Below are 15952 nucleotides of genomic sequence, written 5' to 3'. Positions count from 1 at the left end.
GTGCCACATCGCTGTACATTTGCTAATTACTTGCAACATGCATTAACGTATAAAAAAATGCCTTTTTGTTACATGGTATTGTTTAGAGATGGTTCTGCTTATCAGTTTTTAATATGCTCTTTGAAAACTGACATGTACTTTACCCACATCTCTTTAGGAACACAGAGATTCAAAGGCTGAATAAAATAGTTTCATGCTTCCCAACACGAACCTGAGAGGGTAATTAAACAGATGGTAACAATAAACTGAATCTGAACATATGAGGGACTAAAGTCCCTTATTAAAAGCCTTACACACCGAAAGGAGGGGGAATGACAACTCTGGGGATGTGTTTTAGCAGCCAACACCTTTATGTCTGCCTTGACCTCAGAAGCAGAAGCTAATCAACCATTTAGGGATGGGTTTCCTACCACCTGGGAGAGGGCACACAAGAGGTCTTCTGCACAGCCTGAGGAGCAGGAATGCAAAGTAGATGTGTGACTCTAAAGGAAAGCAACTGTCCCTCAGGATTGCCTTCAAAGACACCAGCTTTAGACACACCAATTTTGTAACTATAAATTCACCCTATCCCCATCCCTCCTACACACACACACACACACACACACACACACACACACACACATCACAACCTACACTGGGGGACTTATGCTCCAACAGCACAAGCTATCCTCTTCCATGTGAGGCCAAAAACTAGGTACCATAGATTTCTGTGATGACATAGTTATTCTGAATATTTTCAACCTCATTTCTGGGAACCAAATGATCTCCTACTTATTCCATCCTTGAAACATACTGGAATTCGACTTATTTCTCAGATCTTAACATTGTCTGTCCTGAATTAAATCTATGGGAAGAAGAGTATTGAAGCAATCTTGATATTTCAGCTCGTAACTATATGTAGGTGGCTATTTTTTATAGAATATAAAAATAATCTCAAATATATAAATATTATATACATATCTCTCTCACTCTGAAGTGAAAGATGTATATATGCATTTGTGTGTATATATATATATACTGTATTTTTATATATGTATAATAGATACGTGTGTTTATTTACACACACACACACACAGAAAGAATCCACTAGATGCAAGAAAGGATCTTGTTTCTGTAGAGGTTTGCAATGTTATTGTGCCATCACGCATGCAAAGATGCTATTTTGCCATTTCATAAGGCACTTACAGCCTAGGGGATAATCAAGTCAGTGTTTCTTCTTGTTTCTCAACCTGCTTCAGTTCTCTGCTTCACTTGGCAAGTTCCTGGAGTGTCATTTATAAGAAACATTCTGCAGCAGTAAAACAATGACTTAGCTTAACTAAGTGCTAGCAATCAAAGGACAATGTTCAACATACTGTGTTTTAGATTAATCAAGGTTATAGTGATGATCTATTAAAGGAAATGTTTGAAAACTGAGGCAAGTATTAAGGTGGGAAAATGTACAAGGTATAGAAAAACGTAAATCAAATGGCAAATATTATTTACCAGCTTGCATTTTACCTTTCTGTGCATGTACATCAACATATAACACTGCCCAATTTTAATTTGGGGGTTTTGATACTTAATAGTATAAAAAGACTGTTCCCAGCTTCTGATACAATTGTACCTTAAATGACACATATTACCTTAGGAATTTGCCATAAAACCCTCACAATAATAGTGACTATGGTTCTAAGTGACTAACTTATTTTAAGGGTGAAGAGTATTATATGAATTAAATAAGAGATGCTGCAAATAACTTAGTGGAAAAGCATAGCTGCTGCCACACAGAGTATTAGGTAACCTCTTTTTAATTAGAATGTACACTTTTAGATTACTGATTATGAACATCAGGGGACCCAAGATTTTGATTCATCAGTAATTCTCCTTTATGTCTACACTAAGACGTAAAAATGAGACCTCTGGCTCAACTCGGTATTTCAGAGCCTTTACATGCTGGTGCAGAATCTATTTTACCTGTAATCTCTAGTACTGCTCTGCCCCCTTGTGCTGCTACAGTGAACTCAACAGAGGAACAGTTCGCCTTAATCTTTGTACACTACTACAGAAAAACCCCACTGTCACTTCTCACTTTTCTGGCAAGTTCAAGGTCAGTGTCTAGCTATTTTCAGCTCATCTCTTCTTGATCCATGCAGAGAAATGACAAGGTAACATGATTCGGGGTCAGCTGTATTACAGGAACTGTTACATAAACGGAGAAAGTGAAAATCAATCCTAGCTGACAGTGACTTCGGGATAATCAACGCTCACTGGATGCCTCTGTCAGCTCGCCTGCATCAAATACCGTGTGACTTCTGTCAGATCTTTTTAATAAAACTATGTTCTCACTTTCAGCAACCTGAATACATATTTCTCTTGAGCTGAATTTTTTAGACTATGTTGGCCTTCCAGATTTGTAAACTATGCCAATAATGCCTTGAAAAAATTCATGCATGATACCCGTTATCCTACAGTTATTGACCTGATATGGAAGGTACTGCTGCAAAAACGCCCTTTTTTGACTGATCCATGAGAGCCTTCCTACAGACTGCTGCATCTTCTGCATTGAACTCAACACATTCCCCAAATCATCCTCAGCCCTAACTCCTCTCCCTTCCTCCTTGTTTAACAGAACACCTTAATCAATCATTTCTTGTTGGGAGATGAGTTTTTTTCCTCCTTTTTAGATGTTCATGGTTGCTTTCCTTTTTAATCTCTGTATTTTCTGCCAGGACATTTTCCCCTAATACAGAAAAGGAAACACAGTATTTAACAAGACGTTACACTTTAGTGGCATTCCCACTGACAGCACCTGATATGTCAGTTTAGGGAAGGAGCTATTTTTATCCCACCCACCTTGTGCTCCCTTGAAACTGTGAGGAAGGCAGTACTCCTTTGAAGTACAATTTACCATAATATTAGTTGTCAGTAAATTCAAAGACGGAACTCCTAAAGCTATAAAATGGATTAGAAGCAATTTTAAAAAGAATTAACAAACTAGAGTAAGAGTATACTGTCAACAAACAAATGCTCCATCATAGGACTGTAATTTGGAATTTTAATTACCCCTCTGCTTCTGTAACAAAACAATGTCTGAACTGGCAGCGATTTGAATCTCTCACAGGTCATTGAGCATTCTAGTTAATTACTCTATGAATAGCCTGTTTTTCTCCCCTCTGGAAACACGTTTCTAATGGCAGTCAAGGTCTGACAAATGTGTCATCTACATAATTAGCTAGGAAGCAACACAAAACATTAAACATGCTTTGTGCCGACAACTATCAAAACATTTCATTTGTTGTCAATTATTCATTACTTTGTAGGTTCTGAAGGGGTTGTTATTATGGAAATAAGTCCAGATGCTAACAAGGTTAGAGTTTTGGATTCAAATTAGTAATCAGAGGACTAAAGTAAAAAAAAAAAAATGTATCTCATGTACATTCAGCGCCATGTTCAATCAGTAGGAGATTATAAACAAATTTAGCTATGCTCAAGTTAAAATGGAAACGATGCAACCACAAACGTGAACTCAAGAGCCCCAGCTCATTCTTTGAAGTACAGACTCTACACTGTCAATGAAAACTTCCTGAACATTTGGCAAGTCCAATTTGTGCTTGGTAAACAGAGTTAAAGATTTTCACAGCATGAGATGACATGGGACTGCAAGGACAAGGAAAGAAATCTCTAGTGTTCTTTTATTCTTCTTTCCTCCCTCCCACCCCAGGGCATTTTATTTAAAAGTCAAAAATCTAGCTAAATAAACATTTTCTTCTGCTTTACAGCAGACTGGTTACCTTAGCTAACCCTTGAATTTCATGATTTCTTTTTTCTTTTTTTTTCTATTTCTGAAATCTTGTTTCTTTTATTATTGTTTTAATATCATATATAAAACCAAGTATTGTCTTGAAAGCAGTACTCCTAATGTATATAGAGGATATAAAAAGATTTCTCAACAAAATTGACCTCTCAGTGGCAGAGAAAATTGCAGTGGAAGACACATTATTTAGTAGTCATATCTGAGGTTTGGATCTATGGAGAGTCTGACTCCACTGTCCTCCAGCTTTTCCTTATAAACCAAAATGGCTTACAAATGTCATCCACAATAGTCCAATAAAGATTAGGAACAAAACACTGTCCTTACACTGATGAGATAAGAAAGATTTAACTGTAGAATGCAGTGTATAAGAACAGTTCATAAGGCTTGTTCTTGAATCAGAAAAATAGAATTCAAATTATATGTGTGTGTCTAGAATTTAATTGAGGTGATGAGTTTATTTTCTACATAATGTTTGATCAGATGCCTGTACTACAGAACTAGATAAAAAGAAAAGAAAGAAAACAAATTCTATCAGGAAAAATCAAGAAGACCCGTTATCTACAGAGTGTGCAAACTATGTCAGGAAATAATTCCACCCTGAGCTCTGAGAATGTCCAGTTAATAAAAAGAGATCAGCCACTCGCTAAGAGAAAAATAATTGTCTGTATCTATATTTTTCAAAGCAAAAAGGCAGCCACATCTTACACTAAATAGGACACATTAAGGCTTTAATAATCTTTATGCAGAAGGAAACTAATCCATTTTCAGATCATACGATCCACAGCAATAAAAGGAAATCATCAAACTAAAAACAATTTTAGAGATGGCTGCAGACTCTCATTTAATTAACATTCAACAGATCATATATTTATGAGGAAGTCAAAATATTTAGGAAGCCTATAATCCTGTAAGCCTTAATGTGGTATAAAAACAACAAATAAATGCAAAGTGTTACTGTTATACATGCCTGCCTGATCAATGGTTTTCACATATTGATCTATAAATGGAGTTGACAGTCTGTGTTGGCTGCACATTTTCCAAGCAGCGCTATTTTTGTATAAAACCAATACGGGCAATTACCTTTGTTTGAGATGCCAAGTCTTATCAATTCAATGTGATTTAGTGTCATTTTAATTAAATATCAGGATCCACTTCAGGACAATTTATACAAACAAAGCCTCAAACCTATCTATAAGCTTGATTTGAAGTAAACATGGACAAGTCCTACAGCCTCATAATATTTCTCAAAATCTCTGCTAAACAGAAGGCTTATATTTTTAGTAGCAATTTTTATGTCTGCCTTTTTAGCTAGCCACAACTTTGGCAAGTATCCTAAAATCACAGAAGTAAGAAACAAAGGAAAATTGTTTCCTCTTTTTCCTTATAATATATTAAAAAGAAAAATGAAGGAACGCTGTATGTTAAGAGAAGCACAAGGAGTCTTGTATGTTAATGTTTAGGAATGGCTTGACCTAAGTCTTTATCTGAACACTAATTAAAAGAAATATTTCCCTGTCCATGATGGCTATGGAATGGAGTGAGGCACTTCTGCAGGGTTTACAAGATGGAAATGGTGAATATTCATACATGTTGCTGCTTAAGACACCAGTATTAAATGCCGGAACTACTCCTGCCTGCAAATCCTATGTCTGCAGTTTCCTGACTTGGGCTATTTAAACTCTTCATTAATACCTATTTTCAAACTGTCTAGTAGGCTGGGCATCCCTCTTATAAATAACATCAAAGCCACATTAAACCTTTTGCATTAGCTATTTGCTGGATTGCACATTAGCCTTTTTAGCCCTTAAAGAGGCACACTTTACTTGCCCCCATTTACGTTCACTAAGCCTTCTGCTTCTGTGTTTAGCACATTCAGGTAAATCAGCAGTCCACCTTTAAGAGGTCTCACTCCAATGCTCCGGGTGAGACAACAAATCACTGAGACCAAAGAGCGCTCCCTCCCCACCAAATGAAGGTCTCCAGATGGCTCTCACAGATACGCAATTTTCTTACTAACCATGTCATTAGATGTCCAAATTTCCCACCTCTCCAACATTTCTTAGAAAGCAAAGTGGCCTCTGAATTTTGAAAAGGCATTGATCTTATGAACCACATAAAAATGATTGTTTGGTGTTTAAAGAAAATGATGCATGCCACCAATAAAATACTAATGGAGTATTGATACCTGTTTTACTGGAATGCTTCCCTGCAGCACTTAGGCAATCAAAACTTTTAATTCAACAAGTAAATTCACCTGTGTTTGCACAGCTTAGGGTAGAATAAATGTTTATATTGGCATTTCAAAATACTCCTCGATTTAAGATACCAAGAATACAGGCTCTTATGACATGTATAGGAGAATTTTATATTGTGTTCTGAGTTCACAGTCATATTAACATATTTTTAATTAAGCAAAATTTTAAGAGGACTTTATGAATTAATGACAAAATTATACAATTGATTTGACCCTAGAATATTTGTATCATGTTTTTGGAATAAGTGAAATCATGGAAATGTGTAATACCAGATTTTTGTGTTATTATATACTCTGATAAGTCCATATTAGATTTGTAGAATTGATATGCAAGTGACAAGTAGTATATATATGCCATATATATTAAATAGGATGCATAATACATATATAGTCTCTAAGTACTCAATTTTTTTCTGTACAGATTAAATGTATCTCTGTTACAGCAAGCCATACCACATGTGAACTTGTGCACACATTTTTAGTGTGCATTTCCTCCCACTTCTCCTAAGTTCAAAATCTCCCCCTTTGACCTTACCCCAACCTCCAACTTCTGAAAAATCAAGTTCTTAGTTTAGCTTGAGCAGATATCTTTAACAGGCTTGTTTGAATAAATATGCCAAAATACTTTACATTCTGTCAGTATCTAGTCAGAAAATTGTGCATGGAAAAAAAGAGATGAAAAGAACTGAGACAGAAAGAAAATTAGTGCCATGGCAAGCTTTCAATACAGTATCTCTGAGCCAAGTTTTCTCGGTGAAATGACATATCCTCACTAAAATACCCCTTTTATATAATTATGCACCGAGCACACATAACCAAAAGTAACTTTTATTTTTGTTCCTTATCGAGGAATACATATTGCCGAGGCTAAGAATGCGGAAACAAAAGCTGGGATAATTATAGCTAATTTAACTTTGGAAAACTCTGATTCTCCAGCAGTCCAGCATATAACCGCCCAAACTAAAGTTATGTAACAAGGTAATATCAACAATGAGAAACTGCATGATAAAATCCTGCCCAAAAGTGAAAAATGCTAATTTTGTCTCATTTAGCAGCTGGATACAGAAATGCTCATTAGTTTTAAGAGGGTTAATCCTTTTAACTTTTGCATATTGATATGCCAATTATGCCTAATTGTACAAGAGGCATCAGTCAAGGTAATAGTGCATAAACACATGAAAGTTATTAAGTACATCCCAACATGTAATAAAGTAGGTGTTAATTGGTAGCTGAGTTCTGCGGGCTATTGAGGTGGATAATTCATTGAGAGATGGATCACTTGTAATTTCTCTCCATAATTCCTTTTGCAGTCTCATGCTGTGATGTTTTCATGCTTGTCAAAAACAACTGCGGCATAGTGCCTTTTGTTAAACACAGCCAATAAAATATGTTAGGCATCATTAAATATACTTAACTTTTAAACTTTTCCAAAGGTACAGTTCTTACTGATAATACATTATAGAGATTCCAATAATTTACTCTAACCATTGTCTCAAGTTCATGGTTGAGGAACGTTTTAGCAGGTTTCAACGCCAAGTCAGGCTGGCCGTGTTGTGCCTCCCAGCAGATAATACTTTTAAATGAGAAAATAAAGAAAAAAAAATGCATCTCTCAGTACCTTAACTAGGGATATGTTTCTCACTTTCAAAATATAATCACTGGCTTCCTCATGCTAAATTTGTCTATAATACCTGAAGAAGGGATGATTAAAACCATACATTTCTCAGGCTCCTGAGATCGTTGTGGGTTAATTTTGCACTTGAAATTCGAGTGAAAAACAGCGAATAAATATAATCGGTAACATGCTACTCAGCAAGTTGATCTCATTTAATAACTCAGTTAGGGAGCTGAATATTTCATAGGCCCCTATGATATTAACAGAACACTCAATTAATAGCTCACATGTTACTGCAGGGTGACTGGGACTCACAGCCTGTCCCCAGCTAACCTATTTCTTGCTCTTGCTCTCACTGTGAGAAACAAAATAGATCCGGGGTCCAAAAGAGTGGCTAACATTGCATAAATAATTTTGTAACATCCTATGGCCTCAGCTGCAAGTTACCACCATTATGGAAGAAAATTAACCAGAGGAGACTCATTGCAATCAGTGTGTTTAGTGGCTCAGGATGCGTGCAGGGGCAGGGACACAACTGGCAATAGAGTTCATCTGTAACTATTTTATTTCAAATCTTCCTAATGACACATTATGGAGACAAAATGGCTTCCTCTCCAAACCTTAAATCTCCACACCATTTCAACTGTTCAAGCTCATTCCAAATCAGATTGTAATTTCCAATATCATATATTGTTGGGAGATTTTAAGGAAGAGATTTTCACTTTTTTAAAAGATTTTTTTCTCAGTTTATTCTTAGCTAATTTTAGCCTCTGGCTTTTCAAAGTGATGTACTGTATTTGGAAGTACAAACACCACATGCTAGCATAACCTCATTATTTTTATGACACTGAAGCATGATAGTGGAGGCCCTTAAAATGAGTCAAAGGTGCTCTTCAGTCTAGCTCCAAATCCACTTTATCACTCTGGATTAAGCCCAGCTCTTCTCTTGCAACTGGGGATATAATTACGACTATAAGTAGGCAAGATAAAATGCATTACAAAAACAGTTTTCTCATGCACATTAGGAAAACAAATAAAACAAGGCTAATTAGCTTTTTTTTCCCCCCTTCTTTTACAAAATTCTATATATCAGGGAACTTGTGGTATTTGACTTACAGGTTCAGTGACCTTCCCAACATCGGTGAGGATCATGGATTTACTTTGGCTCAGCCTGCTGTGGTGGCTATTGGCATTTTTGATTCTCATTTGCACAGCTCCAGTGCCTTGGCGGGTGGGATTCAGTGTTTCCACAGAGGTATCAGAATTTGTAGACTTCTGCATATTACAATGTTATCCTGATGAAATATAAAAGCATTATATTATTCTAAGTATATACTTTTCCATGAAAAACTCCTGGTGGAGTGCATATCCTTATATATCATTAAAGTACAAAAATGAAATAGTCTCCGCCTCTTTGGTGAAGAAGAAGGTAGTTACTTTGTAGTGCTTTTATCAATTGGACCTCTGTATTCCGACGGTACTGTATACGTGCCAGAGGATTTCAGTTCATAGATAGCACACTCAAATTCTGTGTAGTTTCTTAATTCGATTAAGGAACTCCTAATGGCAATATGATATGGTCTCCCTTATATAGAAATGATATTGCCAACTAAGCATCTTCCGGGTATATGCTCTTTTCATTCACAATGTCTTTGATCTATCACCCACCCCATCCCAACCCACCTCCAGACATTACCACCAGCAGCCTTTCTTGGTGAACAAAAAACCCCCGTGAATAAGGTCAAATTTAAGTGTGTAAAATTGGAGGAAAGCAAGCTGGTCCCATTGACTATCAAATATGTCGGCTTGGCCTCATTAGCATGGTGCAGAGTCCCAGTCACCACCCCCACTTGCAATATCCACAGGGAAAAATTAAAATTCCTTTGTCCACTGCCATCTGCCAACTGAACTAGATTTAGTAGCTTAGTTGGATATAATATTTATGAAGACTATGAAGAAACAGAAAATCAGCACATCGACACTATTTATTTATTTATATTTATTTTAATGGAAGGAGTCTGATTCAGGTAGGAAAATCCAGTGTGGGCAAATTTTAAAGGAGCCGCTGTGAGAAAACAATAATTCAGAAAAAGAAAACAAAGGAAATAAATTGGGTGGGTGGACCAGGAGGGCTTTTAGTTGCTTCCCAAATCCATAATCCTTTTCAGCTGCTCCTCCCCACGAGTTCCTCAAATGAATACATCTACTCTTTTTAAATAGGATATTTGCAATGCAAATATAGCTTCAAAGCTTCTAGAAACAGACCCTCTTCTAGCCTGAGTGTCCTCTCTATGTCTCACCCATATAGACATTTCATAGGTAGCCTAGGCACGTGGGTACAACATTAGAAAAAAATGTCACCAGTCAGTTATAGAAGCCAATATAATCCAAAAGAAGGATTATATTTTAAGGAGCCAACTGTTTTGGTACCTCTACCTGATTGGACAGACAACGGGGCTAGAATCACGGTAATGTTCAAGTTGAGTGGACACTAAAAGGATTAGAAAAGAATAAAAGCATTTTAACGGGAGGAAAAGTGTTTCCTCATAATTGAAACCAGTTAGGCAATTGAGTGATATTGAGTGAGAAAAGAAGTTAATATTTATTGAGTATTTACTATGTGCCAGGCAATGAGCTGGTTTAATCCTTACAAAGTTTCTATGATATTGACATTAAACTCATATTTTTATAGTGGAGAAAAATGAGGATCAGAGTGACTAACAATTTTCTTATGGACAGTGGGCAGCAAGAAGTGAAGGAGTATTTATTTTATCCGCCCCCCCCCCCCACTGCCGACCCAGATGTCCATCAACAGATAAATAGATAGACAAATTCTAGTTTATCTACACAATGAAATATTGCTCAACAATAAAAATGAATGGATTACTAACGCATGCAACCACATGGATGAATTGTAAATTCATTGTGCAGAGTAAAAGAAATCAAGCCCTCCACCAAAAAAGTACTCATTGAGTACTTACGATTTCACTTACATAATATTTTTGAAAATGCAAACTAACATAAAATGAGAGAAAACAGATTAGTGATTGCCTAGGGACAGTGTGGACTCTGGATACAAGGAAGCTTTTGGGGGTGATGGATATGTTTGTTATCTTGATTGTGGTGATGGTTTAATAGCAGTATACATATATTAAAAATGATCAAATTGTACACTTTAAACACTTGCACTTTATTGTACTTCAGTTATATCTAACAAAGCTTTTTACAGGACAGTTTTATTAAGAATTCCTTAACCAATTTATTTTGCTACTTATTTTATTTTAATTTATTTTGAATATATTCATTTTCATAATCATACATGAGTGATATATTTTAAAAACTTATCTAATTGAGAATAAGAGCTCTTTTGACAACATTTGAAATAAAAATTTGAATAAAAGAAATATTATCCCCACTATTCCACAGCAATATGATGACAGCTACATTAATAAGAAGGACTTTAAAATGTATCAAATCTGACCACTAATGTATGCATAAGGGATCTTACCTCTATATCTAAATAGAATAAGATAGGGTTTTTTATATATAAATGTGTTTTGAAAAGTAAATGCAATCGGGCTTCCCTGATGGCCCAGTGGTTGAGAGTCCGCCTGCCGATGCAGGGGACACGGGTTCGGGCCCCGGTCTGGGAAGATCCCACATGCCGCGGAGCGGCTGGGTCCGTGAGCCATGGCCGCTGAGCCTGCGCGTCTGGAGCCTGTGCTCCACAACGGGAGAGGCCACAACAGTGAGAGGCCCGCGTACCGCAAAAAAAAAAAAAAAAAAGTAAATGCAATCACATGCAGATGGTATAAATAGTTATTTCTCCACGTACCCCAGTACAGGATAAACATTTTTGGTTTTATTCTGTGTATTATTTATTATTGAGGCCTTCAATTTTTCTTAGCCAAGAGACATTATTTCAAACTAAAGCAAATCTCTGGATTTTTTATATTTATAAAGATGCTACTAATAAAAGCATGAGTTTTTTTCAGAGTATATTTCAGTGGATGAAGTAAGAATGAATGAAAGAATGAGAATCTAGGTACCGTGATTGTAATGGAGGTCTTGGATTCATTATAATCAGACTGGTTGCATAAAAAGAGCCTATGATGACTTCTGGTGCAGCACTGTTTCTAATGGCCAGCTTTGTGACCTTGAACAAGTCCGTGGACCTCTGTTTCATCACTGGAAAAAAATGATAGTGAGGGGGCATGGGCAACTAAAAGGATTGCTATGATCTGTAGGCTCCTTTTCACTTCTGATACTGTTGTGTAAAAGTCTGGGAGCTCAAGAGGTATTACTGCAGATTTACAGAGCTCAGTAGTTTTAGGTAGTTTTAGCAACAATGTAAATGCTTTGGTATGATCTGATGCCCAAGGATTTGAGTGAGGGTTGAGGGGATCTATGATTAAACATATAAATCTTTTCTAAAAAATTTGGGTTCTCCTTGGAGTACATTGAAGGCTTGATCTTCCAAATTATTCATTAGATTCAAAACTCTAAGGTGGTGTGTTTGTAATACTGGTAAGAGAAATACTCGGGCTAACGCCACTCTCTTCTGACCAAGAGCATAAAGCCACTGTATTTACATAGCCCCACCAGGTGCCGTTTATACGGCATGTTGTTTCTCAAACTCTGAACAAATTTCAGCGTCAAATCAACATTTGCATTCTTGTATTGATTTGACAATTAACCCATAATTTGCCTGGTGATGGGTTACTGTCAAAAGGCTGGATTAATTTTAAAAGCCTCTTATCTGGCTTTCCCATCTGTTTTCTCGAGGACAGTCTACAGAAAAGAATTTCAAAATCTTCCTCCTTCAGATCTTTCTTTTAAGCTGATCTCTCCCCCTACCAATGTTAATGTTATTTCTCTTTTCTCACTCCTCTAGCCATCACTTCTTTTCCCAACTGACCTCATCTTCACTTTTTATTGATACTCTATTTATTGCACTCAATTTTTTCGCTTTATTCAGCTTTTTTTGTATTTTGTTCTATCAATGGCATTCACTTGATACTATTCATAGTTATTCTCATGTTTGCAAATATTTGGTGGTTTCTGATTTTGCAGAGCACCACGTTGCTCTGAGAAGAATACAGAAAATGACACAAACCTCTTTCTACCCACAGAAAGTAAATTATCTGTTTAACGTTTACTGAGACTTTCCTGAGTGACAAGGCACTACATTAGAGGCTGGCGATAACTCTTTTTTGTGTTTTTGGTTTTTGTTTGTTTGTTTCAACCAACTGTTTTACAGTAGTTTGGTGAGTGTGATAAAGAAACAAATCAATAATTAAAAGAGAATAGAGTGGTGCCAGGTGGGGAGAGAAGCAATGACATCAGACCACAGTAGAACTGGGAGGTGTGGAGAGAGAAAGTCCACAAAAGATCAGCTGACGCTGGAGCTAAGTCAGGGCAGGTTGGGCATTTCGGGAAAGGGGCTCAGCAGTGCAGAGGTATGCAAATAACTGTGATATTATAGAGTAGATACTGAAATATGTCATGAAGAAAAACTATAGTACCAAGGAAATTCAAGGAAAAGGTAAGCATTGGGTTTCATGAAGAAAATGGCATTTAGCCTCAGTGTGGGTGAGTTTGATCATCTTTCTATCCTCTTATCGGGCTGAAGGGTTAACGGAGAGCCTAATCCTTTCTAAGCCCACCAGTGCTGTAAGAGGCTGGTATTCTAGACACTCTGAGGGAGAGAATTTGGGAAGAGGGCTTTCCTTGGCATAATACACAAATGTCTTGTATGGATGAGTTGAGTGCAAAACAGAAGGAAGCAGGACCCCCTCACCCCAAGCAGGAACTGAGGAAGGAGGGAGGACAGAGGAGGAAGGAAATCTAATGGCCAGAAATGACAGCTGTGTTGGTGGCTGTGAAACTTCTAACTGCCGTACTTGTGGGTTCAGAGATGATTTATTCTTATTCATCCTGTTAGAAACCTCTCATAGCTGGTGGATAAGGCTGTTTTAGGCCAATTTTGCAAGTTGTATTTGGACCCCACTTACAGTTCATTCTCTTTACACTCCAACTTTCCCATTTTCTCCTCACCTGCATCCTAATACTCATGTTTTCCTCTACAGTGCACACTATGATCCTTTTCACGTTTTGGCTGCCAAAGCCCCCCACTGCAGCACCTACTTAGGCCCCATCTCATCTACAGGGTCAACATATCTGAAATTCCATCATCCATTCTTCCTTACTTACATCTTTTTACTTACATCCATCTGCTCAGTGAATCACTTAGATGTATATATGGGAGAGGAATGATTAAACTAATTAACACACTGTCATAAATGATTAGTCAGACTTCCCATGAACTCTCAGGGAATCATTTACCTGAATCTCATACTGGAAACTCCTCCGGCTATGTAGGAAAATATCTTACAGTAGAAAACCTTTGATTACTCTACTTTGTGTGTGATCTTAAGTAAAAGTAGAGGCAGGTAGCATTTGTGACTAGGGATAGGATATTAGCATTGCATTCTAGTAAAGGGTGCCTCTTGGAGTTGTGGGACATGATGGCCCTGCCAGGGTGCTCTAGTTTTTGAGTCTTTATGAAAGAAGGTTCTAGGGGAATAAACTCCAATATAAAGTCTTCCCAACCCTGAGTCAAAAGAAACCCTCAAGGGTTTCTGCGCGCCCAACGCAGGGGGCCTGGGTTCGATCCCTGGTCAGGGAACTAGATCCCACATGCCGCAACTAAGAGTTTGTACGCCTCAACTAAAGATCCTGCATGCTGCAACTAAAAGATCTCCCATGCTGCAACTAAGACCCGGGCAGCTAAATAAATAAATAAATATTTTTTTAAAAAAGAGAGAAACCCTCAAACCCCAGGGTCCATCATAACTTGCTCCCAGCATCAGGGAGTGAATATAATTCCAGGAACATAAGTATCAATTTCAGAATATACTCAGAAAGGCAATGAAGAGCTCTAATCTGTGAGTCTTTCTGAGTTATTATTCCAAGAATATACATAGGGTTTTGAAATCATATTCTGTTGTTCCACCTGTATTTTCATTTCTCATTGACCCTTAACTTTCTAGATTTGGTAGAGAACTTGTAAAATCAATAATACTTTTGTATGCTTATTTCTATGCAACTTCGTAACATGAAACATTTTGTTAACTATAAGTCATATTAAGTTTCATGTGATCTACATGCTTATTCCGTATTTCTCTTGTTCTTTCATAACATATCATCTAATCATCATCATCATCATCATTGTTACCAAATTCTATTAGAAAAAACATTGATGACGTATGCATTTATATTCTTACAGGAGGCACACAGAAGCATGGTGAATGACTAATGACAACACATTCGTTCATTTTGCATGTGTTTAAAATATCCATTTGATTTTTACAAAACTCTCCAAATAAATATCCCTGAGTTAGAAGTTGAAATGTAAATCACTTAAGACTGGCTTCACAATTTCTGTAGACTTCCTGATTTTGTATGTACCAAGAGAACAGCAAGAATAGCTTGTGATGTTACACTAGTTCCACTTTCAATACTGTTTTAAAAACAGGAAACAGTGATGAGAATGCACTTCATAAGAGCCACACAAACTTTGGCTCTGCTCAACAGACTTGGCTCAGTGATATTCTGGGCCTGATTCTCCCACTCACACTGCAAATACCCAAATAGGAATGAATGTGATATTTCATCTAATCATAAATTTCAAAGCTGCTCTGTCAATTATTTGTTGCACTCTGTTAATTACACTAAGGCTCAGCAGCTTGCCCTTTTGAGGTAGAAAGTGTATTTTTGACATCTTTTTCCCATCAGCAACATTAAAATAAAAAATATTAAGAATTATTTGAGTTAGTAGAAACTGAATAGGCACTATGATATTATCTACATGCTACAGAGCAGAGAAAATTGAAGTTCAAGGATACAGACTCTTCCCCGAGGTGCCACAACCTGTTCAAAGTAGTCCCAGGACAGAGCTCAAGTCCTGCATCTCCAAACATCCTTGCTTTAGTCATAGACCGCCAAGTCAAGTGGCAACTGTGTCTGGAAAAACAAGGTAACAAGAATTCCAAAGGAAATCTGACAGAGATCAGGTAGATAAAATGATCAAAGTGCATCCATATTAAGTATAGATCATGTAAGTCTTTCTATTTAATCATTTATAAATGTCCCCGTGCTTTCTGACAAAACAATAAAGACTGAATAAATATTTGCAGAATATAGAAATGGAAAACAAATATAGAACCTAGGTAATGCCAGAGTACATAGCTTAGGAAAGCATTATCAGTAGGAATGTCTTTGACCT

At 36.9% G+C, this 15952-nt stretch overlaps 1 protein-coding gene across 7 annotated transcripts in view; it reads right to left on the bottom strand.

Moving 5' to 3' along the window:
• ARHGAP15 (Rho GTPase activating protein 15) overlaps window positions 1-15952 on the bottom strand; it is a 622596-nt gene that overhangs the window by 584623 nt on the left and 22021 nt on the right. For 6 of the 7 annotated variants that reach the window (XM_079924573.1, XM_079924572.1, XM_079924570.1 and 3 more), the window contains exon 2: window positions 8782-8960. In XM_079924573.1, the coding sequence (XP_079780699.1) occupies window positions 8782-8946 (165 nt within the window). In that variant the 5' untranslated portion in view covers window positions 8947-8960. Of the gene's footprint in view, window positions 1-8781; window positions 8961-15597; window positions 15691-15952 lie in introns of all 7 variants that reach the window. The other variant, XM_079924571.1, reaches the window with a different exon arrangement.

The sequence above is a fragment of the Stenella coeruleoalba genome (assembly GCF_951394435.1).
Source record: "Stenella coeruleoalba genome assembly, chromosome: 6".
NCBI lineage: Eukaryota > Metazoa > Chordata > Mammalia > Artiodactyla > Delphinidae > Stenella > Stenella coeruleoalba.
This window is presented reverse-complemented; position numbering and strand designations above follow the sequence as displayed.